At 45.5% G+C, this 26,463-nt stretch overlaps 2 protein-coding genes across 4 annotated transcripts; both read right to left on the minus strand.

Moving 5' to 3' along the window:
* Positions 1–1,717: 1,717 nt before the first annotated feature.
* Positions 1,718–8,288, minus strand: LOC103285720 (cystatin-13-like). Of its 3 annotated transcripts, none has more exons than XM_008141147.3 (4): positions 8,103–8,288; positions 6,116–6,429; positions 2,933–3,046; positions 1,718–1,890 (listed from the first exon to the last, which is right to left on the minus strand). In XM_008141147.3, the coding sequence occupies exons 2-4, from the start codon at positions 6,341–6,343 to the stop codon at positions 1,807–1,809; spliced, it is 426 nt and encodes a 141-aa protein (XP_008139369.2). In that variant the 5' UTR covers positions 6,344–6,429; positions 8,103–8,288; the 3' UTR covers positions 1,718–1,806. The 3 variants fall into 3 exon arrangements, with proteins under 3 accessions (XP_008139369.2, XP_028000401.2, XP_028000402.2); XM_028144600.2 differs by having other exon boundaries at positions 6,116–6,432; XM_028144601.2 differs by lacking the exon at positions 8,103–8,288 and adding an exon at positions 6,723–6,826 and having other exon boundaries at positions 6,116–6,432.
* A 5,250-nt stretch (positions 8,289–13,538) lies between these two features.
* Positions 13,539–23,025, minus strand: CST8 (cystatin 8). Its single transcript, XM_008141305.3, has 4 exons — positions 22,879–23,025; positions 22,251–22,534; positions 17,450–17,563; positions 13,539–13,698 (listed from the first exon to the last, which is right to left on the minus strand). The coding sequence occupies exons 2-4, from the start codon at positions 22,479–22,481 to the stop codon at positions 13,615–13,617; spliced, it is 429 nt and encodes a 142-aa protein (XP_008139527.1). The 5' UTR covers positions 22,482–22,534; positions 22,879–23,025; the 3' UTR covers positions 13,539–13,614.
* Positions 23,026–26,463: the final 3,438 nt, after the last annotated feature.

The following is a 26,463-nucleotide window of genomic DNA, read 5'->3' on the forward strand; positions in this document are numbered from 1 at the left end:
CCCAGGTGGCCTCAGGCTGCCCCTCACAGTGCACCTGGGCTCCACTACGAGGCTGTTTCCTTCAGAAGCTAACATTGAGACAGAAATTCAGGTGCAAATGGTTTATTTGGAGGTGAGCCCAGAAAACACCAGAGAGGATTGTGGAGAAGTAAAAGGGAAGCAGCATGGAACAGTGAGCAGAATCAGAATGTGGGCAATGGGCTCCGTCTTGCTGGGCACCTCCCAAAGACCTGGTAGGTCAAATTTTGGTGTTATCTCCTGGGGCGTCAGAAGGCTAGGATATTGATCTTCCAACTTCAGCCACTGGCTGAGGGCTCCTCCCAGGGGCCTTCCCTTCCCAGCACTCTAGCCTGCCCCTCACGGGTAAAGAGGAAACCCTTAGACAAAGAGGCTCAGGTGCTTGTCATCGATCCTGCGAGAAAAGAACTCTTGGAGCGTGTTTACCTGCCAGCCAGGTGGCCTCTGCACTTCAGCATCTCTCACATGTCTAAGTTAGAACTCACTCCTACATTATTATTGACATTTCCCTGCTGACCTTGACCTGCATACATACCAGTGCTATAGTTTCCACATTCAAGTTTCAGAAAGTGCCTCCTTCTGGACATGTTAACCTCCTTCATCATCTCAGCCCACACACACACACACACACACACACACACACACACACACACACACACACACATTGTGGTAGCCAGCCTCAAGAGAGTCTACTGGTCCTCATCTCCTGGCCCTTATGCCCCTGTAGGGTCCCTTTCCATACTGAACCAGGTGACCAATAACTAAAAAGAGGAAGTGATGGTGTGTAACATCGGAATCTCGGTCACAAGGGGCATCTTGGCTTCCATCTTGGTCTCTCAGAACACTCTGCCTGGAGGAAGCCAGTCACCATGCCAAGCTCACAGCAGCCCTGGGAGAGGCCCAGGTGGAAGAGAACAGAGACCTCCTGCCAGCAGCCAACACCAACCCGCAGTCATCTGGGAAGTGGTTTCTCCAGGCAAACCAACCTTCAGGTGAGGTCAGTGCAGTCATTGTCTGAGTGTAACCTCATGAGAGATAAAAACCTGGGATCACCCAGCCAAGCCACCCCCGACACCTGACCCACAGACACCGTGAGAGACAGAAGCAAACTGCTTAAGCCACTAAAAGCAGGATTATTAGATAATATAATAGTCATGCAGCATTAGATAATGCATTCTACTGTGTGTGTGCGCGCACACACACACACACACACATGCAACCTACTCTCCATTCACCGTCACTCATGCATTTTTTCTCCCTCACTTCAAAACCAAAAGTGAAATATAAATCCCAAATGATGCAGTGATTTCCAGGTTGATCTGGAGTCTAAAACTGTTTCTAAGCCATTAGGCTTTGTCTTCTCAGAAGTTCTAGGCAGGAAGGTTTCTGTGGAAATCCATGGATGAATCCATGAGGGCACTCTCACAGCAACCTGATCCTAGGAACCGTGCAAAAACTACCCACCAGCCTGAAGCAACTGGGTTCTCCGTTTGGTTCTTTGTAAGGCTGCTCAGAGCTTGGTAAAATATGGAGACAAGTTCACACTCTCTCCAGTTCTCAGTAGAAGATTGTCTCTGCCAGGGGATGAATTGCCAACTGGAAGAGGCTGCCCAACACTGTAAAAAATGTGCCCAACACATTCCCACCATCAGCCCCTGAACAACACACACACAGAAGCAAAAAGCCCACAAAAATGAAGTCAGTGGGCCAGCTGTGTTATTTAAATATTTTGCAGATGTTGTTGTTTCTTTAAGTGAAAGTGAGACTGACAGATGTACTAGAAGACAGTTAGACATCTTTGCAATGTTTCTTCTGCAGAGTGAGTTCAAATATCCAGGGTTTGGTTACAACAATAAAGGTGCAATGAAGCATCTAAAAGAGACAAAAAGAATAATCAGCTTTAAGAAAGAAAATTGAAAAAAATATATTTTTTAAGTTCCTGTTTTAAGGTGTGAGGAGCCAGCCTCTCTCAGCAGGATGGGCTCCTGCCAATTCACTTTCCTGAGATCTGAAGCCATCACAGACATGGCTCTGTTTGCTCCAGGAAGGCCCGAGAACCGGCTATCCTCAGAAATCCTCACTTCCAGTTCTGCTTTTCATCTAGTCGGGCCAACTTCCCTGCAGCCCACGGAGACCCCATACTGCATGGAGGGCTCAGTGGGTCCTTCCCAGGGGAGGCAACCCGAAAAGAATAGTGCAGGGTCCTGCATTCCTTGGGAAGGGGTGGGGGTTCAAAGCCTGGACAGATACCACCAAGAAAACTTTCAGTCTGGAAGTTGAGAAGAGACACATAGCGCTTTTTCCAGGGCCTGCAGAATGAGCAGGGCTTCAGGCTCACCCAGGAACCAAAAGGTTATGGGTTTGATTCACGGTCAGGGCATATGCGGTGTGGGATGAGTTGTCTTGTGTCCTTCCTCTCTCTCCTAAAAGTGTTATTCAGTTAGAATAAAAACAAAGTAGGGACACCTGCATTGCATCAGTAGAAATGTGAATGGCAGCATCAAGTAGGACTGAAGTTGCATAAAATACAAAGCTGAGACACCAGCTATGTAAGTAGAGCTGACGTCTGGAACATTATTACCCCAGCACACAACACAGGGAGCAGAACCCAGCCCAGATTGTAGAAGAATGAAAAGTAATGGCTTTGTGTTGCTTTAAGCCACTAAGTGTGTGTGTGTGTGTGTGTGTGTGTGTGTGTGTGTGTGTGTGTGTGTGTGTTGGCAGGGGTGAGGGGAAGGTGGTATCAGCACAATATAATAAAAACAGTGTTCTATATCTAGAACCTGGCCATCCTCAGTTCTGAATATGGTCAGAATATGCTTTGAAAAGGAAACTTGAAAATCAAAGCAGGGTTGGTTCTATCAGTCCGGGACACAAACCTAACCATGGCCATCCCCCTGTCTCAGTCACATACCTTTTGCATTTCAGGATCCTGTTGTAATAAGCAGTTTTCATTTTCTCCTAAAGCTTTCTTGCACATGGTTCGGCCAATTTTGACTTCAAGAAAGTAGTCCAAACTATCTGTGACCTGTCAATGAATAATTTAAAAATTAGATATCATAAAATACTACATAGCATTAATAGTCATCTCTGATAAATAAACATGTCTACTTAGGGTCAATGATCCTCTCTCCCACAGTTTCCTTGCCAGAAGTTTTGGAATAATTGAGAGAGAGGGTTCTTATTTTGCTCTCTCTCTCTCTCTCTCTCTCTCTCTCTCTCATTATGGCATTTTATTTTAAAGTAGCAACAATTGTCCCAAGATAAAGCTAGAAAACTATTCCCCATAGACCTTTATTGGAGTTTGGGATGAAGACAACAGAGGTTATAGCATCTTCATGCCTAGTCAATGGAAAAGACATCCCAGAACTGAAATATACTTAGAGTGTATTGCTTCTCACCAAAGCCTTCCATGCTTTGGCGATTTTGACAGTACACACCTTATCCTATATGATATACCCTCCAAAATTCCTGAATTCCTGGGCACCTTCATCTGTGCAGAGCCCACCATTGCCCTCTATTCAGGAGTGCCTTGTGAGGACCTGGAGCCGCACAATGGTAAATGTAGGCTTTTATCATTAAAAAAGGAACAAGAAGAAAACAAGTTTTACAAGATTTAGGGGAAAGAACATGTGAAAGAGAATGGCCAAGTTAAACACAATAACTTACTCCAGAAGAATAAGTGATAATTCAGAAAATATAGCCAGCGTTTTAGAAATTCTAGATAAATTGCCTGGGCATTGAACCAAATGGGTGCAGTAGTCAGAATTCTAAGTGTGGTTTCATGCCTATCTTTGTTTTCAGTATGGACTGCTGAATTCATCTCCAGGCCTGACCACATTAGAAAATGGGAGAGTAGGCAGGAAGAGTGTAGAATATGTCTGGAGGGACAGAGCAAACCGTTTCTGATGGTGCCCGCAGGAATGCTGAGTCAGACTGGAAATGTGAGAAATGGACTGTTCACTTTCATTTTTTAACTCAACAACTTCCAAACATATGTACTCCTAGAACTTTATTATGACTACATATCAAGTTTCTCAACCTCAGCCCTGACTGGGGCTGGACCACTCTTGGGGGTGGGGGTAGTGGCTTTGCACTGGAGAGTGTTTAGCAGCCGCTTCCCTGGCCTCCACCCACTGGATGTGAATAGCTGGCCCTTCAGCTGTGATGAGCAAAAATGTCTCCAGTTATTGCCAAATTCCCCTACAAGCAAAATCCACACCCAGCTGAGAATGATTGCTTTATATTTGAGGGATGTTTCCAAATCATAAAACAGGCTGATTTAAATCACATTCAACAGCCCCCAACTGGCCACCAGTCCTATCTTGACCTCTCCTACATTACCACAGCACAGTCATCTTTCTTAAAAAATACTAATTGGTTCAATGCTCACCTCTATGATATAATCTATATTCAAATTCCTCTAATTGCCCTAATAACATTCTTTATAATTTTTTAAAAATATATTTTTATTGCTTTCAGAGAGGAAGGGAGAGGGAGAGAGAGAGAGAAACATCAATGATGAGAGAGAATCATTGATCGGCTTGCCTCCTGAACGCCCCCTACTGGGGATTGAGCTCACACCATGGGCATGTGCCTTGACCAGGATTCGAACCGGTGACCTCTTGGTTCCTGGGTTGACGCTCAACCACTGAGTCACACTCAACTGGGCCTTTATAATTTTTTTAATCCAAGAGATAATACAGGACTACACATTACATTTACTGTCATGTTTTTTAAGCCTCTTTTAATTGAGAACAGGGTCCCTGCTTTTCCCCCTGTCTTTCATGACATTGATCTTTTTTTAAAACAAAATTTCTTAAAGATTTTAAAAAATATTTTTATTGATTTTTAAAAGAGGAAGGGAGAGGTAGAGAGAAAGAGAAACATCAATGTGAGAGCAGAACATCAATCAGCTGCCTCTCATACATCCCCCATTGGGTACTGAGCTGCACCCAGGGCATGTACCCCAACAGGGGATCAAACTGGCACCACCACCACCACCCCCACTCACCCCCACCCCTGGTGCACGGAAGGATGCCCAACCAACTGAGCCACACCAGGCAGCATGACATAGATATTTTTAAGTGAACTTATGGAATGCCCCATAATATGGATTTTTAAAAATTGTTCCTCATGACAGTTCAGGGTATGCTTTTTTGTGTGTAAGAATAACATAAACAGGTTGATGTTGTGTCCTTTCAGGGATATCACATTAGGGCACCACATAATTTCAACTTTCCCAGTGTTGGTACATTTGGGGAGTGAGGTGTTCGTCAGAAAATGCATCTTTTCTCCATTGTAATTAATTAAGAAATTTGTTCTCCAGCTCTCTCTCACCCAATGGTTGTAGAATTTATTGATGATCTTTTTCCTGAGTTAGTGATTACCATTGTCATTGCAAAAGGTGGCTTTTTAGTTACATCTGTAAGTAGACATTCTTTTTTTTTTTTTTTAAATCTTCACCTGAGGGTATTTTTTCCAATTGATTTTTAGAGAGTGGAAGGGAGGAGACAGAGACAAGGAAACATCGATATGAAATAGGCACATCAATTGGTTGCCTTCTGCACATGCCCCAATCAGGGTCAGGGATCGAGCCTGCAACCAAGGTACATGCCCTTGACTGGAATCTAACCTTTGACCCTTCAGTCTGTGGGCCCATGCTCTAACCACTGAGAAAAACTGGATAGGGCTATAAGTAGGCAATCTTGTGTAAAGAAAAGCCTTCTCTTCTCTGCCCTGATTCTCTTTATCAATGAAAACTAGACCTGCAGTTTCTTTGCTTGTCTGAAATCCCTGTCTCACTCATTTTGATATTAGCCAAATTTTCCCAAACTTGGCCTCTTTAAGAGCCCTTCTGGCCTATTACCTATGTTTTATGATGTGACTATAATCAATTTTAAGTTACCATAATGGATATTTTATATTTCATCTCAAAATAGTAAAGGATACATTACAATGAATTTTCTTCCAATAACCCCTAAAATAAAATTAATATATTTGGCTAAAGGCATCTCTGAGCTGCTTTCCATTCATACATAATGGCCCCACCACAATCACAGACAGGCAGAGAACTGAGTAGCAAATGCCCACCAACCTGCTCCTGGGACTTCAGCACTTTCACCACCTTGAAAGCGTACTTGTCTTTGCTGGCCTTGTTATACTCCTTCATGGCAAACCACAGTGCCTGCTGCACATAGACATAGGTTTCCGGGATGTCTTTGAATTCCCGCACCACCTTCTTCCAGCCCCAGGTGCGAATATCTCTGGACACAAGAACCATATTGGCCACCAGGAGCAGTAGGCTTGGGTAGAGTCTGGCCATGGCACCTCAGCCAAGGGAGCTCAGGCTAGCTCCCTCTGTCCTTCCAGGGCTGGGGAGAGGGGCGGACCAGACCCAAGATCTTGACGCTACTGGGATGAAAAGGAAAGAATCTCTGAAAACACTGCCTTTTGTGGGTTCTCTCTCTTCTTCCCCAGACAGAAGCCATGGGAGAAACCTTCAATCGCAATCTGTCCATTTTCCTGTCTTAGCTCTTTTATTTCTGGAAGGAGGCATACCTCTATGCACTCACACATGGAAACGCACACACACACACACACACACACACACACACACACACACACATCACCTTTCTTCCCTGCCAGACGACCCCTTCTGCCTTATCTGCAAGGTCCCCGTGTATCCAGTGAAGGTGCCTCACTGTGTCAAGTCTGTGTGCACAGATGGTCACGAGGACCTGCAGCAGATGCACTGTCACGGGGAGAAGACAGGTCCCAAAACTTCTCTTATTGTTTCCTTCCCAGGAGCACATATGAAAGTCGTTGTACAGGCCTCAAAACTGTGCCCTGCATCTCCCCTCTTTCTAGTCGGGCTCATTAGTCATCACCCTGGGATCTATTTATTGAGTATTAGTGAGTCTTGCCAAACCCTGCAATAAGAATGGTACATGTTTTATTTCATGTAATCATTGCCATTCCCCAGGGGCCTTTTACACTGAGGACAATGAGACTCACAAAGAAGCCAAGCCAATGCCTCGGCCACTTGACAGGGTGAGAACTTAACTTGGCTGCTTGTCCTGATGTGAACCTTTAGACCCAGTCAATCTGACACACGTGTGTGTACAGCTTGTAATATGCATTGATTTTGAGGCGATTTCATATTACTATCTATAATAATAAAAACATAATATGCTAATTAGACCGGACAGCTGAACAACCTTCCAGACGTCATTCTGGACATCCTTCTGGACGAAGCCGCGGTGGCGGGGTGCCAAGGCAGAGGTGGTTAGGGGCAATCAGTCAGGCAGGCAGAGTGGTTAGGGGCAATCAGGCAGGCAGGCAGGTGAGCGGTTAGGAGCCAGTGGTCCTGGATTGCAAGAGGGTGCAGGCCAGGCTGAAGCACTCCCCCCAACCCTGTGCACGAATTTCGTGCACCAAGCCTCCAGTACAAGATAAGACTTGCAGTTTCTTTGCTTGTTCATCATATAATAATTGTAGTTGGTGAGACAGGCAAACGATTAAGAGTAGACGATGACTAAGCAGTTTAACAGGTAGAATCCAGTTGTGTTCATTATAGAAAAGTGACAAGTACGGAGGAGGCTGATGCCACAGAGAACATGGCCGGCCCAGGCTCCACGTCTGCCCCACTGGCCATATATCTTAAGCATTTCAACCTGCTCCTTCTCATTGCCTTGCTTCTTGGTCAATGGTTTACACTGATTTGGTAACACATTCCATTTGAGCAGCAAACTTTGGCCTGTTCTGCTCTGTGACTCTGAAATAAGTGGCCTAGGGCAGTGGTCGGCAAACTCATTAGTCAACAGAGCCAAATATCAACAGTACGATGATTGAAATTTCTTTTGAGAGCCAAATTTTTTAAACTTAAACTTCTTCTAACGCCACTTCTTCAAAATAGACTCGCCCAGGCCGTGTTATTTTGTGGAAGAGCCACACTCAAGGGGCCAAAGAGCCGCATGTGGGTCGCGAGCCGCAGTTTGCTGACCACGGGCCTAGGGCATGTGTGGAGGCCACCCTGGCATTCCTGTCATCTCCCACCCAGTACCGCTTTACCCCAGACCCACCTCAGAACCAAGACCTCCACCAGTTTCCTGCTTGCTGAGCCTGGAGCTGAATGCCCGGACCCACGGTGGTATCTTTCTCCTTCCTGGGGACTTGAGCTCTGACCAGCTCCCCCCTTGTGGCACCTTGGGTCCCCAGCACGCTCAGTTCATGCCTGTGCCTGGTCAGGGTGTCAGTGGGACCTGAGCTCAGGGCTGCCTCTGTCCTCTGGATATACTCCCCAGCCAGGTGGTCACAACTATGGCCCTTTTGTGAGGTAAGCCCAGCCTCTCTGATGTAACTCAAGTGAGCAACATCTCTGACAGGGTCCCTCACCCCTCAGTTCACAGGCTCACCAACAGGTATCACATGCCCCCCGCCCCACCCCCACCCCCGCCTCAACGTGCAGAAGTCCTCACTCTTGTTCTATGCCTCCTGACCTTCTACATTTCTGGGTTTTAGACTAAACCATTTGGAACAGAAAGCACCTCCACAGCCATTTATTTCAGGGTCCTGTTATGTGATTTCATGGTCTTAGAGACAGGAAGAGGCACCAAACAGCCAGTCTCAGGGAGTCTGGGACTGAGAGGCCTAGGGAGGAGAGGTCCTTGGTGGTGCCTGGGCCAAGGAGCCGCGGGCCCACAGCTGGCAGAAGCTGTTACCCGAAATACCATCTAGAAGGTGTCAGCTGGCATCAACCATGCTGGCATGTTTTCAAGGTTCATCCATGTTGTAGCATTCATTGCTACTTAATTTCCTTTTATTGCTGAGTACTATTTCATTGTTTATATTACATATTTAATTGATCCATTCATCAATTGGTGGACATTTGGGTTGTTTCCACTTTTTGGCCATTATGAATAATACTGCTACGAGCATTCATGTTTAAGATTTTGTATGGTCATATGTTTTTGCTTCTCTTGAGGATTATTTCTCTTAAAGTGGAGTTATTGGCTTACATGGTAATTCTATAATTCTAAGTTTAACTTTTTGAAGAACTACTTAGATGGTTTTCTTTTATTTTTAATATTTTATTGATTTTTATAGGGAGGAAGGGAGAGGGATAGAGAGCTAGAAACGTCGATGAGAGAGAAACATCGACCAGCTGCCTCCTGCACACCCCCTACTGGGGATATGCCCGCAACCAAGGTATATGCCCTTGACCAGAATCGAACCTGGGACCTTCCAGTCCGCAGGCCGATGCTCTATCCACTGAGCCAAACCGGTTTCGGCTTAGATGGTTTTCTAAAGTGGCTCTACTGTTTTATATTCCCATCAGCCACGTATAAGGATTCAAATTTCTCTACCTCCTTGACAACATTGATTATTATCTGTCTTTTTTTAAAAAAAGAGGAAGGGAGAGAGAGAGAGAAACATCAATGCAAGAGGGAACGTTGATTGGCCATCTCCTTCACACCCCGCACCGGGGATCAAGCCCAAAACCTGGGCATGTGGGCTGACCAGGAACCAAACCAGCAACCCTTCAGTATATGGGACAATGCTCAACCAACTGAGCCACACTGGCCAGGGCATTATCTGTCCTTTTTATAGTCATCTTATTGGGTGTGAAGTGAGACAAGTGGTAAGAATTTGACAAATCTGACACAGAAAACTTTAATTTCCATAATATCAAAGAGCCATTACAAGTAATTATTTTTGTAAAAAGACAAAAACCCAATAGGTAACTTGCATAAAAGTAACAAATGCACAAATCACAAAAAATATAAATGTATCTAATACACATGTAAAAAATATGCTTACTAGTAACCTCCTCAACAATAAAAATTCAAATTAACCCAACAATAAAATGTCACTATTCTCCTACATATTGGGAAAAAATGAAATACAATAACAAGGCCTTCTAAATAAGGATCTTTCATCAACATTGGCAGAGTGGGAATCCAACAGTCTCTGTTCACAATGACTTAGCAGTCTCTGTTGAACAGTTAAAAGTTATACATTCCTTTACACGATGTTCTGCCTCTAGGATTGCATCCCACAGAAGTATTTGCCTATGTGTACAAAATTGACTGAAAAATTATTTACTGTAACAAAAAATTTTAACAGTAAAGGAAATTAGCCCAAATATGTATCAAAGTAGACTATTAAATAAGATATGTAATGTCCATGAAATGAGATTTTTAAAAGCAACAAAAATATGTGCATGTACTGACAAGGAAAGCTGTGTCCTCTATATAAATGTGATAAGTAAGTTGTAAAATACTAAGCAGAGCAAGATTTTGACTTGTTAAAGTAAAGATAATGGGTTATTAAGCTCAAATAAAAGAAAATCTGGAGATTTTTAACCATTCATAGGCTTGTGCCTGAGGAATGAGATTACTCAGAAATGCCACTAAGTTAATTATTTCTGTAATGCTCTATCTATTAATAAATATAATCAATTCGATAAAAATTTCAAATTCTAAAGTAAAAATCAAATGTAGAGAAGACCTTAAGATGATGAAAAGCAAGTGCCCACCCCTACTCTTTACCACTTGGTTACAAGCCCTAGGACCCATGAAGGACATTGTGGGTCCTTGCTATAAAAGATGAAGATTTAGTTCACATGCTAGCTCTTTACCTTCCTCCTCCTCCTTCTTCTCTCCTCCTCCTCCTCCTTCTCCTCTTCTTTTTCCTCCTCCTCCTCCTCCTCCTTCTTGTTTTTCTCCTCCTTCTTCATGTTTAGAGAAATGGATGGATGAATGGATGGATAGCTAGATAGAGAGACATTCTACTAGCTTTTTTATAAGTTTAACAAATATAAATAAACCTCTTTTTCTGATTCATCAATTCCCAAGAGTTCATTCTGAACTTCTCTCTGTAGAATCTTGGCAGCCCTGCCTTTTATTAATTTTTATTTTTTAAAATTTATTTTATTGTTGACAGTATTACAGATGTTCCCCAATCCGCCCCTTCACCACCCTCCTCCAGCCCCTGCCTCACCCCAGGCCTTCAACACACTATTGTGTGTGTCCATTGGTTATGCATGTATGTATATGAGTTCTTTGATTAATCTCTTCCCAGCCCCCCTTCCATCTGAGATCTGTCAGTCTGTTCCATGTCTCCGTGTCTCTAGACCTATTTTGTTTGTCAGTTTATTATGTTAATTAGATTCCACTTATAAGGGAGATCATGTGGTATTTGTCTTTCTCTGACTAGCTTATTTCACCCAGCATAATATTCTCCAGGTCCATGTTGTTGAAAACGGTAAGAAATTCTTCTTTTTTACAAAAATGCTCAACATCACTAATCATCAGGGAGATACAAATTAAAACTACAATGAGATATCGCCTCTCACTTGCCAGAATGCCTACCATCAGTAAATCAACAAACAACAAGTGCTGGAGATGATGTGGAGAAAATGGAAGGCTAGTACACTGCTGGTAGGAATGCAGATTGGTGCAGCCCCTATAGAAAACAATATCGAATTTACTTAAAAAATTCAAAATGGAACTGCCATTTGACCCAGTGATCCCACTTCTAGGAATATATCCTGAGAAACCTGAAACACTACTCAGAAAGAATATATGCACTCCTATGTACATTAGGAGCATTATTTACAATAGCTAAAATCTGAAAACAGCCCAAAAACCCATCTGTAGATGAATGGCTAAAAAGCTGTGGTGCATTCACACAATGGAATACTATGCAGTCTTGCCTTTTCCATCACTTTCTTTACACTCATGCCCCACCATCTTTTATTCATATCTTCATTTGTCCCTCCTCTCACAACCATACTTTGTCCATTGGTGACCCAAAAAGTTGAAAACTAAAAAACAGCTGCTTACACATGAAGGTCTAGAGGACTGGCATTGTCAGATTTCTAATTTTTATTTTATTTTATTTTTTAAATATATTTTTATTGATTTCAGAGAGGAAGGGAGAGGAAGAGAGAGATAGAAACATAGATGAGGAACATCAATCGGCTGCCCCCTGCATGCTCTCTGGTGGGGATCAAGCCCGAAACCTGGACATATGCCCTGACTGAGAATTGAACTTCCTGGTTCATAGGTTGATGCTCAACCACTGAGCAACACTGGCTGGGTTGATTTCTAATTTTTAGAATGTGATTCTCTGTATGATGGTAGATGATGGACTGAAGAACATCAAGCGTGGTGGAGGTTGGGTGCTCAGTTAAGGGCTATTGGAATACGGCAATTGTGGGAAGGTGGCTGCTGCTGGGGTATAAACAAGACAGAGGGGAACATACATAACATATTATCCAGCTCTATGTTATTGGTAAGGCTTCCAGTCAACAGTAGGTTATTAGTAGTTTGGAGGGAGTGAGAAGTTATAAGCATATTTTTAACTGTGCAAATGGTCAGTGCTTATAATCTCCATGTTGTTCAAGAGTCAACTATATTTCCTTATTATCCTTTTCATGATTGTGTCCTTAGTAATATCCTCTGTTTCACTCCTGATATTAGTAATTTGTGTTTTTCTTTATGAGGAGAAAGAGTGGGGGGTTGAACCCCAGGACTTTTAACCAATTCTCCGATATATAGCCTGGCTCAGGGCCTTCCCTTGTGGGTAAAATTTGCTGTAACACTCAGCAAGTTGAAGCTAGTTTCACCACAGATCCAGTTCCTCATGTTGGCACAGCCCCATTGTCCTGTTCTTTTCCCACGGCAAGATGAGGCTGAGTGAATACTTGCAGAAAGGGCTTCCAATGAGCTTCCTTGTGCAGTGAGGGGCCGACTGTAGGCCTCAAGTTCTTGGCAGGGAGAAGCAGACAGGTTTCTGAAAGCAGAGCAAGCTGATCACCTACACATGTGCACGTATTGGGGTAGAAAGTTTCAGAGGCCTGCCTGTAGTGTCCAAGGTGGGGGCTGTTGGGGTAGGGGACAAGGTCATTGCCCTCCTGTAATCTGGGAGTGGCCCACAGATTCACATTCCTGTTCACATGGATGGGAGGGAGCATGCTGCAGATGCGCCCTTGTTCTAGATAAAAGCTAGAGAACTGCCAGACTCAAACCCTCCATACCATCCGGTCCAAAACCTTCTGCTCTTTGGGCAAGAGCATTGCAGTCCGTTTTGTCCCTGCCTTCATTTGAAGTTGCAAGAATCAAACTCTGTGTCAGCTCAGAAATAAAAGTGACCTTACAACTAACAGTTTAAAACTCCATTCACTCAGGACCCTGGGGGGAGGGGGGAGGGAAGGAGCCCCAGGCAAAAGAGGCTTCCAAAAGGAGCATGTTGAGTTAGCACCCACTGGGTTCCTACCTCTGTAAGGGGCTGTTACCCAATCAAAACCGATTCCTCCTCAGGCTCGCAGAGGGGACAGAATCAGGCCTCACTCCATCCTTTGTACCCAGTGATAAGCACATTCCTGGTGGTGGACCATCAGGCTGGCGAAAGGCAAGGGGCCCCACTGTGACCAGAAAGGAGGAATTGGACATGCCCATCTTTCGTTACCGCATACTATGAAACTGGAAAACAAAACGGCAAGCAGAGAGGCGTGCATGAGGAAAGCATGTTTCTACCAGTTCCGTTCACAGAGCAAGGCGGAGACAGTGGGGCGCGCTCCAGAAGCCTCTAGAGGTCTGCACACTGCATCTTCATCACGGTGAACTCGGCATTCCAGGGGAGCGCTCCAACTATAAAGTTGCACGTCAGTTTCTGGAAAAGACCATTACCACAATCAGTAGTGCGCCACAGGTACCAGCTTAGACGTGTGCTGGAAGATGGCTATCATCCATCAAGAAATGCTCCCAGGAACCTGCTAGCTGGATGCTGCAGTCCTTCATAGTGATCAGCAAATGCTGATGGCCCCAGAGGACTCTCTGTTTCCACACCAACCGTTAGACAGCAAATACTGACAATCACCATATTTTGGTGGGAGATCAGATGTAAACTTCATTTTATTTTTAATTCTCTATAATATATTCTACAATGTAAATGAAGCAACACGATGTCAGATATGACAATGTATGTTGTATTAATAATTAAGTAAGGCCTTTTGTTCTGATAACAAATAAGTCAGAATAAGAGCAATTTAGAAGGTTCTAGGGCCTAACCTGACTTTTATTTTATAAAGCCCTTCTCTCTTGTTTAGTATTAAAATCAATAAACAGGATTAAAAAATACCTTTAAAATAAAATATTCTGTGTATGATAGATGGGTGAATAGACAAATAAAGGGTCGAATAGGTGGATGGATGGATAAATGGGTCTAGGGATGCATGAATGGGTAGATAGATGAATGCATACATGGATAGATATAGATAGATAATTAGATGATAAGTAGATAGATAGATAGATAATTATATAGATGATAGATAAGTAGATGATTGATAGATAGATGATAGATTATAGATAGATAGATAGATAGATAGATAGATAGATAGATAGATAGATAGATAGATAGATAGATAGAGACAGATAGATACAGACAGAAGTCCTGGAAAACAGCAAAGGGCATCTTAAATAATCAACTGCAACAAGGAGGTACTTCCAGGAGCTCTGAGGCAAATGGAGTCAGAGAGAATGGAGTCAGGAGTTGATCTCTGCTGAGTATCAGACAAATACAGAGGAGGACAATGGAGCTTCTTGCCCCACAGGCCCACAGACAATACCAGATCAAGATGGCTTTGCAGGGGAATTATATCAGACCTTGGCAACCAAAAGCTCCCTTTGTTTTTAAATGGATTCAGAACACAGAAACGGATGGAAAGCCTCCATTCTTATTATACCAGACAAGAAAAACCCTGAGACCAAATCATAAGCCAAACAGCTGGTCCCAGGGCCTGCAGCAGCAGTATCACCAAGGAACTTAAAAAATGGCATTAAGACATTCTTACTGCTTAAATGTTTGTCCTAGTAAATAGAACAAAAATCTTTTTTAAAAATACCATGCCCTGGCTGGGTGGCTCAGTTGGTTGGAGGATCATCCTGTATACAGAAAGGTTCAGGTTCAATTCCAAGGATGCACAGGAGGCAGCAGATGCATGTTTCTCTCTCACATCCAGGTGTGTGGGTCTCTCATTCTCTCCCCCACCCCCTTCCTATCTCTCTAAAATCAATAGACAGGATTTTTAAAATACTGGCAAGTTAAACAATTACTGCTTGATAGAGGCTGCCGAGTTTTACAGCTCCAATGCAGTGCTTCTGAGCCTTTCCCAGTGATATAAAGTATATAAAGTGTAGGTGGGGTGTCTATACCTGGAAATTCTGATTCCATAGGTTTAGGATGAAGCAATGGAACTGGCCTGTGTGTGTGTCTGTGTGTGCATGTGTGTCTGTGTTTTCGCCTCATCTTCCAAAGGTTCTTAATACTAGGGAAGTTCGACAGTACTTAATATATATAAAAGCAAAAGTCCTAAATAAAGAAGTGGCATATAGAACCCCACTGCCTTCTAACAGAGGAGTGCAGACACAATCCGTTGCACTCTTTCTTTCCAACCTGGGGCTGGCAGAAGGGCTGCCACAAAGGAAGGAGGCAGGAAGGAGAAGCTGTCTGCCGTCAACGCGGTGGTGACTTAGAATACACCATCAATGTTCACAAGCACATCTGTGGAGTGACCTTCAAGAGGTGCACACCCTCCCCCACCCCATCACTCAGAGAGAGCTGCAAATTTGCAGTGAAAGAGCTAGAAATGCCAGATGTGCTCATCAACTCCAGGCTCAGCAGAGCTGTCCGAGGCAAAGGAATAAGAAATACCCCATACTATACCTGTGTGTGGTTATCCAGAAAATGTATATATATTGGTGATCTATGGGCCTGTCACCATTTTCAAAAACCTATTGTCAGTCAAGGAGGATGGGAACTAATAATAAAATAAAGTTATAAAACTACACAAAAAAAGAAAAGTGTACCATAGTCCAGACATGGAAAAATAAGGACTCAATACGAGGGAATCTATTATTTCAGTTTACTACACTAATAGTTGAAAGAAGAAAAAGAATTCACTACACTTGGTAGATGCTGAAAGAATAATTGCTAGAAGAAAATATTCTCAATTTTTAAAATAACACTTCATAAAAATAGAATTGGAGAGACTTCAGAAAGTAGCACTTATGTAATATTCAATAAGAGAATATAAATACTGAAAACATTTCCATTAGTGCGAGAATAAGAACAATTGTTTGGCATTGTTATTCTTCCACATTATTCCAAAGGCTTGGAAAGAAAGAAAGTTTTCAGTGTTGATAAATGCGTGATTAAAAACATATACCTTAAAACTGAGATTGTCCATGGAAACCTTAGATACAATAAGTGAGCTCCTTGAGGAAAATTCTCCTTAACCCTTTTTAATATGTTCTACAAACAGGTAAAAAGCATCAATGTTCACTATAACTCCAACCAGTCCAGTATAAAAAATATATTTAAACCGACCATAATTTTACTAAAAGATTAAAAAATAAAACTAGCATAAAAGATCAGATGGCATTAAGACATGCTCGCAGCTTAAATGTGTGCCCTGATGGCTATCTACTGTTAACTGGAAATGATCAAACTTGCTCAGGTGGAGCACACAGAAGCAGTTCCAGGCATGATGGAGTGTCCTTGGTGATCAGGCCTTTGCAAGCAGCATCACCTGGGAACTTGTCAAGAATGCAAATTTTTGGATCCCATTCCAGACCAATGAATCAGAAATTCTGCAGGAGGGATGTGGGTTTATCAAGGCCTTCCGGTAATTCTGATGCCCACTCATGTGGAGAACCATTGGTATAAAGAAAGAGAAAAAGACACCCCTCCTAGGCAAAACTCAGGGGCCTCCACCAACCTCAGACTAAGCAGTTGGATAAATCTAGGGCTCCCCTGACCTCTGAAATTAAAAATATAGGCTTGAAGCAAAAGGCCCCTGGGCCAACCCAGCTCTTTGGGGGGAGTCATTGGACCTTTATTGAAACTATGGCTGAGCCTAGCAAGAATCAACTGTAAGTCTGGGATGGGGACATTGTGTGGCCTAGTCATTGCTTAATCACCAACACAGAATAGCACTGGTGCAAGTAAGCTTTGATGAGTAGATGAGTGAATGAACAAATTTCCTCTTGTGTCTTCACAAGGGTGAGTAACTGTGGGGGCAGCCACAGCTGACTGCTCATCCGGGTCCAAGAGAGCAGACTTTCAGTAAATATGCGTTGGCAAGTTTTCCAGCCCCAATAGGCCAGCATTGATGGAACCCTTGCAATAAGAGTGACATGGACAGCATGCTGTCCCTAGGATGAGGGGTAGGGAAAGTCTCAGAGAAGTCCACCACATTCTGCAGACCTGCGCTCTCTGCTCTAAAAGCCACAGAGTTTACCATTTCTGGGGCTAAATATTGGGAGTGATCCAGACCTCAAAGAGAGAGTCTGGACACCCCAAGTTCTGTTAGCTGGGGCTTAGAGTAGCCAAGACCATCACAGACAGTTGGTTTGTCACTTACCTTTGCCAGTTTGGAGTTTTCCTGAGTGACACAGTTTTCATTACTGTTTGAAAGCTTTCTGCAATTGCTGCGGGCAATTTCAACATCAATAAAGTATTCCAAACGGTCTGTGACCTGTCAATTAGCAATTATAACAATTGTGCAATTTTATTCAAAAAGTTGTATTTTACCTTTAAGAAGTTTTAGCGAACACTAAAAAATTACTCTCACTTTCATCCTGCCTCCCTATCTGTTAGCCAGTCTTTCTCCAGTGATGCCCACTGCCTGGATTCCTTTGCACATTGATACCAGTTATGTAGCCCTACGTGGAGCTGGATACTCAGGGAAGAGGCTTCTTTCCAGTGTGGGGCCTCCTGGAAGGGTCTTCTAATTCCATTTTCTGCCCCAAAGTCCAAGGCATGCTGCATGCTCAGTGACAAGTTGGGGGAGAAAACTGAAGTCACCAGAACCAGCAGCTCCTCTGGGCCCAAGATGTTACATATTCATGCGGGCCAGATGGAGGGGCAGACACTTCAGCCACATTGGACATCCCCCCCAACCCCAATTCTTATCCCCAACACACACCCCTCAGGTTCTGTCATCTGGTTAAATCTCCTGCCCTTTTTCTACTCAAGGCCCCTCCCACCACCTCAGCACACAGTCCTTAAGGGGCTTTGCCAAGGGAGTTTGTCTTTCTGTTCTCTGTCGAGTGTTTAGCAAGGAGTGTAGCAGTAGATTTGTAGTAAGGCATCAGTATTTACTGAATTCATTAATGATTGAGTGCAGTGAAGGTGAAGGTGTTCATTGAAATCTGCTTTCATCAGGTTATAAAACATCACAAGCAAGCCACAAAAAGGGGTATCTGTGCCTTGGTTCCAGCTTCCCTGAACTCCACTTTTTCTAGTACGTTTCCTCATTGCCATCTCTGAACCTTGACAAATTAGTATTAAATTTTGGCTGTGTTCCAAAGAATTAACAAGGGAGACTCTGGCCTATTGGGGAGAAGCTGGTTAGACATCAAGAAGTGACCAGCAGAGGTCACCTTGAGTTTGGAAATTAAGTTTGTATTTAGAGAACCTCAAAAATACTGTGGCCTTGAACCTGATCAGGAGCAGGACTTCCTGTTAGTCACAATGTCTGCTGACCCTCACCACTCTCACTCTCTGTCACGCACTACTCCCGGGTTTTGCACACAATAACTCAGTCAGCCTGTCCGGTGTGCTCAGTGGTTGAGCCTCAACCTATAAACAAATCATGATTTGGTCAGGGCACATGCCCAGGTTTCAGGGTCGATCCCCAGTAGAGGGTATGTAGGAGGCAGCTGATCAAGGATCCTCTCTCATTATTGATGTTCTATCTCTCTATCCCTCTCCTTTCCTCTCTGAAAATAAATAAAAATATATATATATATAAATTACTCAGTTAACCCACCTGCCAAGCCTCTGGGGTAAGACTATCACTCCCATTTTTTCAGGTAAGGAAACTGAGGCACAGAGGAGCTAATTAACTATCCATCTAACCATCAGCCAACCCAGGGCTCAAACAAGGTGTCCTAGCATGAGGACTGGAATTCTTAACCACCATCTTGTTTCTGCCCACTCTTCTTGTCCAGCCAGAGGAAGGCAGAGGATTGCTATGTGTGATTCCTGGGGAATGTGAACCTGAAGTGTGGGAAAGCTGGGAGCCATCCGGTTACATGGACATCTTGATTGAATCTGCATAACCTCTTTCTAAATGTAAGTTACCTAGAATGACAGTTTTAAAACCCAAATCTAATAACATGGATCCTGAGAACTCCAGACCGCATGTCTGTCTTGCTTTCCAATGCTCCTAAAATAAAGTCAAAGTCTTGCCTATGGCCTGCAAGGACAGGCCTGGTGGTCCCTGTTTATTTCCTGGCCAGTCACACTGGCTCCTGAGTTGCCAAATGGGCCCTGCTTCTTCCCACTGGCAACCTGCTATGCCTAATTGTTCTTCCCCACCCCATGCACCGTAAACCTCCCCTGCCTTCCTTCTGTGGCAGATGCTATGAGTGGTGCCCCATGTCCCATGCTGTTCCTAAGCACACTTCCAGGTCCTGGGGCTCCATGCTGGGGTTTCCTGCTGCCAGCAGGAGCAAGGACTCCCAGAATAGCTCTTGGACAATGCCGGGTAAGTAACCCAGCTCCTCACCTACAGGGCGGCCCCATTTCAAACCAGGCTCTATGCCCTCTCCCTGATTCCCTACATAGACTGAGCCCAGCTGCCCAAGGTGGTTACCTGCTCAGTAATTTACCCCACATGGGTGCCTCCCTGACCCCTCACACTCCCCCTTCTGGCCTCCTGGTGCTTCCTGGGATGGCCTCCCAAATATCTGCACTTGAATTTTAGCACAAGAGTCTGCTTCTGGGAAACCCAAACTAAAACACTTCCCACCCGCCTACTTCACCTATTTCACTCCTAGTCTGACCTTGGGCTGACCTAGAAAAGTGGTACTCAGCCTTGTCTGCATATAGGGTTCACCTCCTGGAGGGTTTTAACACCTACTGAGGCCAGCGTCCCCCCGTAAAGACCCTCATTTAATTGATGGGGGTGCAGTATTTACAAGCTCCTCAGGTGAGAAATGCTGTCTGAAGAGGTCTTCCCCTGACAGCCAGACCTTGTCTATGTTCCATGCCACTGAAACAAACATTGTGGCTCCTCATTCATGGTTGAGCATTTTTTTCTTTCTAATTGGACTGATGGCTCCCCAAGGGCTGTGATCATTTCTGTCCATCTCACAGCCCCATCTACAATGGCTAGCATATAAGTGACTTGGGAGAAACTTTCTAAATGTGTATGTTTCTGGGGGTACCAAAGGGGGGGGGGGAAACTGTGAGAAAAACTAGGAAAGTTACAAGACCTAAGAGCTATTTCTTTATTTCAAAACTAGTGTCCCAGTGCATGGATTCATGCACATTAAAAGGAAATTAATTAGAAGAAATATTTTAATATCATTATTTGCCCTTTCTCTATAATAGAAGTGTCAACAAAATTTAGGATTGACAATGACAGATCAAAACACACAAGTGCAATTGGCACCAGTGAGAGCTTTATATATATAGATAAACTTGCTTAATTAGACCTGCTTTCTGATTTAGCTAAACTTTTTCCAGCCCAGTGAAGCACCCCAACTTCTCTTTCAGGTAATTGTCAGCAACACAGCAGTAAATATCAACATGAAGCAGATTATTATTGTAGATCACGCAGGGAGAACAAAGGGTAAAATATTTAACTGAAGCAGTGTTTGACTATATTCTGCACAGTGAGAAAACCTGAATTCATTTTCAAGGTCAACCATTTTTTACTTCTTTTCAGTCGGGTCAAGTTTCTAAGCTTTCTAAATCTCCATTTTTCGGCTAATGAAAAGAAAATAGGATTCTACCGAGTCTCTTATCTACCTACTCCAGGACTTCTGTGAGAATCAAATGAGATGAGACACGTGAAAATGCTTCACAGACATTTGGTTAAAGTGTAAAATGTTTCCACCTGGCTATAAAGCAAGTTGTGTTCCTGGGCTGAAGAAACTCCAAGGAGTCTAGTCGCTAGGGAGAGGAAGCTGGGCATTGCTACGTGACCTCATTACCCGGTACCCACAGCCACCTTTTCCAGGCTGGGCTGGGCTGTAGGCCGCATTTTGCACCATGGGGTCTCAGCAGCATCTGCTGCAATTTGGTGGGGTGTCGCTCCGGGGTGGTGGCGGGGCCTGTGTCCCACTTGGGGGAAGCCGAGTGTTGCTTTGTTGGCGCCAGGTCCGTGGTGCCGTTTCTCTGTAAATGACCAGTGTGCATCACAGCAGCTCCTGCATTGAGTGTCTGCCCCCTGGTGGTCAATGTGTGTCATAGTGACCAGTTGGACAGTCAGACACTTAGCATATTAGCCTTTTATATATATAGATGCCACAGGAATGTGCCTCCTGATGGATTGTGGCATGTGCCCAATCAGTAAAGCATGCTGCTGCAGCAGCATAGCATTCTGCAAATATGGTGCTCCAGGCTCTCATATTCCCAAGAGATGGAGTCATAAGGACCAACATGTAAAGTGGTCCAGCTCCTGCTAAGAGACAGTCTGGAGAGTGTAAAGGCTGAAATAAGCTCTGCTAACAATGACTTGCCATTTTCAACTCATTCTCATAAGTTGCATGGTGCAATTATAAGCCACACCACCATCCAACCATTGAGGCTGAATTCCAACAGAGCCTTTTATCAGACATGCAGCCAAGGCCACATGCTGGAAACTCCAGGGAGCATCCCACACACTAGCATCCAAGTCAGCAACACTTCCTAGGTTTGGGCAATTCATGGTCCTGTGAGGATGGATACATTTCTATAAACAGAAAATCATAGTCTCCACTTCCATTAAAATGTTGGATTAAAAGTATTAAAGAATGGAGGAGGATGCACCTTATTAGCCTCCACATTAGATAGCGTGCCATGTGATTCTTTTCAACTCCACATTACACATTATGTGGATAGATTGAAATGTGGCCCGTGGAAGCATTATTGCAAAATATTCATGGTACTCAATTTGTCTCCCAATAACCTTAGCAAATACAAATAATGAACATTCGATTTGTAGTTTTGGATTTAAATGAGTTAATATATGTAAAGTACTTAGAATGACAGTCCAAGCATATATAGGAAATGCACTGATGTTATAGTAATGTGCAAGTGTATATATGTTTGAGCACTTACATATTTAGGATTTTCATATATCAATGTTTTTCTCAGATGCCAAATTTTTCAGACTGGCTTCAGTCTTTACCTCAGAAGCAAATACGCATATTGAGAGAGAACACCTTTACCTGCAGCTGGACTTGCATTATCTTGACCACGTGGAAGATGTACTTATCCTCACTCTCTTTGTTGTATTCTTGCATGGCAAACCACAGACACTGCTTCACGTTGTAATTAGAGGCATCAATAACTTTTAATTCCCTTACCACCTTGACCTTATTCTTGTCTGGGTCTGTGCTGGCCACCAGGGCCACCACAAGGGTGAGCAGGAACAGGCAGGACCCCCAGAGTCTTGTCATGGTCTCTCCATCCAGGGGCACAGGTGAGCCTCTTTGTCCTCTCAGGAATGGAGCTGCAGATGAGATGGGGTGACCGCTGCTGCTGCTGCTATAGTTTCAAAGATCTTACCACAATAACATCAGCCCAGCTAGATTCAAGACAGAGCCATTAGGGTCACCTGTAGGGCTACCCCTGTCCTCCAAGAAAACCCACCCAAGAGAAGCCATGAGGAGTCTCTGTTCTAGGCATCTGCCCTCCTTATCCTGGGTGTGGTCTGCAGTTCCAGGGAGAGTACTTAGCCCAGAGGTACCACCATCTACCCTGTGAGCCTTATCACACACTATTGCTTGTGTGTCTCAGGCCTATAAGATGTGACTGGGCTCCTGACTCTAGCGCTCAGTGGGCCTTCCAACCTACCCCACTGCCAGCTGCTCCTTCCTCCTTGTGAAGTCAGATTCTGCCCCAGGTGCCAGCTCGTGGTTCTCCTGGGTCTCCGGCACTCTCAGCTTGCAGCTGTACCCTGGCCTGTGGCCTCCTTTACTCCTGATCTCTGGTTTCTCTTCACCTGCTGAGTCCATGCCCCTGCAGAGAGGTCCCACTTTGTGATGTAATCTAGCACTTGTGACCTTGCCTCAGGGAGGGCACCTCTAGCCTGCTGCCACTGACCTTCAGTCCAGTAAAACTCTTCCTGCTTCTGCCCTTAGAGTGAGAGTCCCTCCAAGGTTTCCTGCTCACATGTGCCATGACCCTAGCTTCCTAAATGCCTGGCCTCTGGACTCCCTCTGGCCCAATAGTACCTCTCTCCACTGTTCTGCCAGAGAGCAGGTAACACAGCCCACCCTGTGGGGCTCATGCACCCCCTGAGTTCTCAGAAATTCTGTTTCTCTGTGAAAACCCATAATTGGTATCCAGCAAATTACTAGAAAGGTAGATAGGTGAGCATTGGTCCCAGGGTGCCTTCACCTGACCTTGGCCTGTACCTCTCAGGAGGCCCCAGAGCAGTATTTGCCGTGGAAAGCTTTAGACCACATTAAGCACCACCACTCAACCACCTCCACAAGCAATACACTCCAGAGGCAGACTCAGCACGCAACAGAACTCTGATGAAGTAAGTCCTGCTTTTTGGTGTGGGTTCCTGCACAGCTGGTCCTGGACAGTGTGGGGAGATCAGTGGTCATAGGCAGTCCTTATAGCTGATCAGCCTGGGGGTAAATCTCTCCCATTGATGAGCCAAGAACTATCAAGGCTCAACTACAAGAGGAGGGTGTACACAGCCCACACCTGGGGTGAACTTCAAGTGCCCAGTTTGGGTGATCAGAGAGGCTATGATACTGGACCCTACAGGACACCTACATTAGGCTATTCTACTAAGCCTGAGATACATAGTAGCTCTACCTAATGCATAGAAACAAACACAGGGAAGCAGCCAAAATAAGGAGACAAAGAAATAGGTCCCAAATGAACGAATAGGAAAAATCTCCAAAAAAAAAAGAACTAAGTGATATGGAGGGAAACAAGCTACCAGATACAGAGTTCAAAACAATGGTTATAAGAATGTTCAATGAACTTAGTTAGAAACTCAACAGCATAAAAAAAAGACCAGTCAGAAATGAAAGATACACGAACTGAAATAAAGAATAATTTACAGGGAATCAACAGTAGAGTAGAAGAAGCCAAGAATCAAATCAGCAATTTGGAATATAAGGAAGCAAAGACCACCCAATTAGAACAGCAAAAAGAAAAAAATAAGGATAGCATAAGGAGTCTCTGAGACAACTTCAAGTGTACCAACATTTGCATCATGGGGGTACCAGAAAATAATGATGGAAAATTTCCCAAACCTGATGAAAGAAATAGACATACAAGTGCAGGAAGCACAGAGAGTCCCAAACAAGATGAACCCAAAGAGACCTACACCAAGACACATCATAATTAAAATGCAAAAGGTTAAAAACAAAGAGAGAACCTTAAAAGCAGCAAGAAAAAAGGAGTTAGTTACCTACAAGGGAGAGCCCATCAACTATCAGCTAATTTTTTTTTTCTTTTTAAATTTCTTTATTGATTAAGGTGTCACATATTTGTCCTCATCCCCCCATTCCCATCCCACCCCCCTCCCCACGCATGCCCCAACCCCCTGTTGAACTTAACTGTTGGATAGGCTCATATGCATGCACACAAGTCCTTTGGTTGAACTCTCCCCCTCCCCCCACCCTCCCCTATCCTCCCTCTGAGGCCCGATAGTCCGATCGATGCCTCCTTGCTTCTGGTTCTGTTCTTGTTCCTCAGTCTATGTTGTTCATCATTTCCCCTAGATGAGCGAGATCGTATGTCACTAGATATATACTTATGAGAACTGAATGTGAGACGAGCAATAATAGTTATGCTGACAGGCAAATGAATCCGTCTGTAGTGAGTTTCTTTCTGGACCAACAGTTCTTTTGAGACCCAATTTCAATGTCCACCAGTTCCTTATGTGTACATGTCAGCACTGACCCCTCAGCTCTGGATGGTGGACAAATGGTGGTAACAGAGGTCTGACTCCCTCTGGTTTGGTCTCGGCCGGACCCAGGGGCACGGCTTCACCCGGACTAAGGGGCACGTGGCCTCACCCATACCCAAGGGGTGCATGGCCTCACCCGGGCCCGGGACCCAGCCTCACCCGGATGGATCCAGGGGCACTTGGCCTCACCCGGACCCAGGATCCGGCTTCACCCGTACCCAGGGGCGCAAGGCCTCACCCGGACCCAGGGGCACATGGCCTCACCCGGACCCGGGGGCGCGTGACCTCTCCCAGACCCAGGGGCACGTGGCCTCACCCGGACCTAGGTGCACGAGGCCTCACCCAGATCCAGGGACACGTGGCCTCACCCGGACCCGGGGGCGCTTGTCCTCTCCCAGACCCAGGGGCACTTGGCCTCACCCAGGCCTAGGCGCGCTAGGCCTCACCCGGATCCAGGGACACATGGCCTCACCCGGACCCAGGGGCGCGTGGCCTCTCCCAGACCCATGGGCACGTGGCCTCACCCGGGCCTAGGTGCGCGAGGCCTCACCCGGATCCAGGGACACATGGTCTCACCCGGACCCAGGGGCGTGTGGCCTCTCCCAGACCCAGGGGCACGTGGCCTCACCCGGGTCTAGGTGCACGAGGCCTCACCCGGATCCAGGGACACATGGTTTCACCTGGACCCAGGGACGCTTGGCCTCTCCCAGACCCAGGGGCACGTGGCCTCACCCGGGCCTAGGTGAACGAGGCCTCACCCGGATCCAGGGACACATGGTCTCACCTGGACCCAGGGACGCTTGGCCTCTCCCAGACCCAGTGGCACGTGGCCTCACCCGGGCCTAGGTGCACGAGGCCTCACCCAGATCCAGGGACTCATGGTCTCACCTGGACCCAGGGACGCTTGGCCTCTCCCAGACCCAGGGGCACGTGGCCTCACCCGGGTCTAGGTGCACGAGGCCTCACCCGGATCCAGGGACACATGGTCTCGCCCGGACCCAGGGACGCTTGGCCTCTCCCAGACCCAGGGGCACGTGGCCTCACCTGGGCCTAGGTGTACGAGGCCTCACCCAGATCCAGGGACACATGGTCTCACCCGGACCCGGGGACGCTTGGCCTCTCCCAGACCCAGGGGCACGTGGCCTCACCTGGGCCTAGGTGTACGAGGCCTCACCCGGATCCAGGGACACGTGGTCTCGCCCGGACCTAGGGGCGCGTGGCCTCTCCCAGACCCAGGGGCACGTGGCCTCACCTGGACCTAGGTGCACGAGGCCTCACCCGGATCCAGGGACACATGGTCTCACCTGGACCCAGGGGCACTTGGCCTCTCCCAGACCCAGGGGCGCTTGGCCTCACCCGGGCACGGGACCCAGCGTCATCCGGGTCCAGGGGCACATGGCCTCACCCGTACCCGGAATCCGGCCTCACCTGGACCCAGGGGCACGTGGCCTCACCCAGACCCAGGGACGTGAGGCCTCACCTATACCCAGAGGCGTGTGACC

Source organism: Eptesicus fuscus, chromosome 12, assembly GCF_027574615.1.
Source record: "Eptesicus fuscus isolate TK198812 chromosome 12, DD_ASM_mEF_20220401, whole genome shotgun sequence".
In the NCBI taxonomy this organism is placed as follows: Eukaryota; Metazoa; Chordata; class Mammalia; order Chiroptera; family Vespertilionidae; genus Eptesicus; species Eptesicus fuscus.

Excerpts from the sequence above, each read along its gene's own strand:
- LOC103285720 (XM_008141147.3), bottom strand. The coding sequence starts at position 6,343 with ATGGCCAGACTCTACCCAAGCCTACTGCTCCTGGTGGCCAATATGGTT. Across the intron at positions 3,047-6,115 it reads TGCTGAAGTCCCAGGAGCAG|GTCACAGATAGTTTGGACTA; the intron begins GTTGGTGGGCAT and ends ATTCATTGACAG. Across the intron at positions 1,891-2,932 it reads AGGATCCTGAAATGCAAAAG|ATGCTTCATTGCACCTTTAT; the intron begins GTATGTGACTGA and ends TGTCTCTTTTAG.
- CST8 (XM_008141305.3), bottom strand. The coding sequence starts at position 22,481 with ATGACAAGACTCTGGGGGTCCTGCCTGTTCCTGCTCACCCTTGTGGTG. Across the intron at positions 17,564-22,250 it reads TAATGCAAGTCCAGCTGCAG|GTCACAGACCGTTTGGAATA; the intron begins GTAAAGGTGTTC and ends GCTAATTGACAG. Across the intron at positions 13,699-17,449 it reads AAAACTCCAAACTGGCAAAG|AAACTGACGTGCAACTTTAT; the intron begins GTAAGTGACAAA and ends GGTCTTTTCCAG.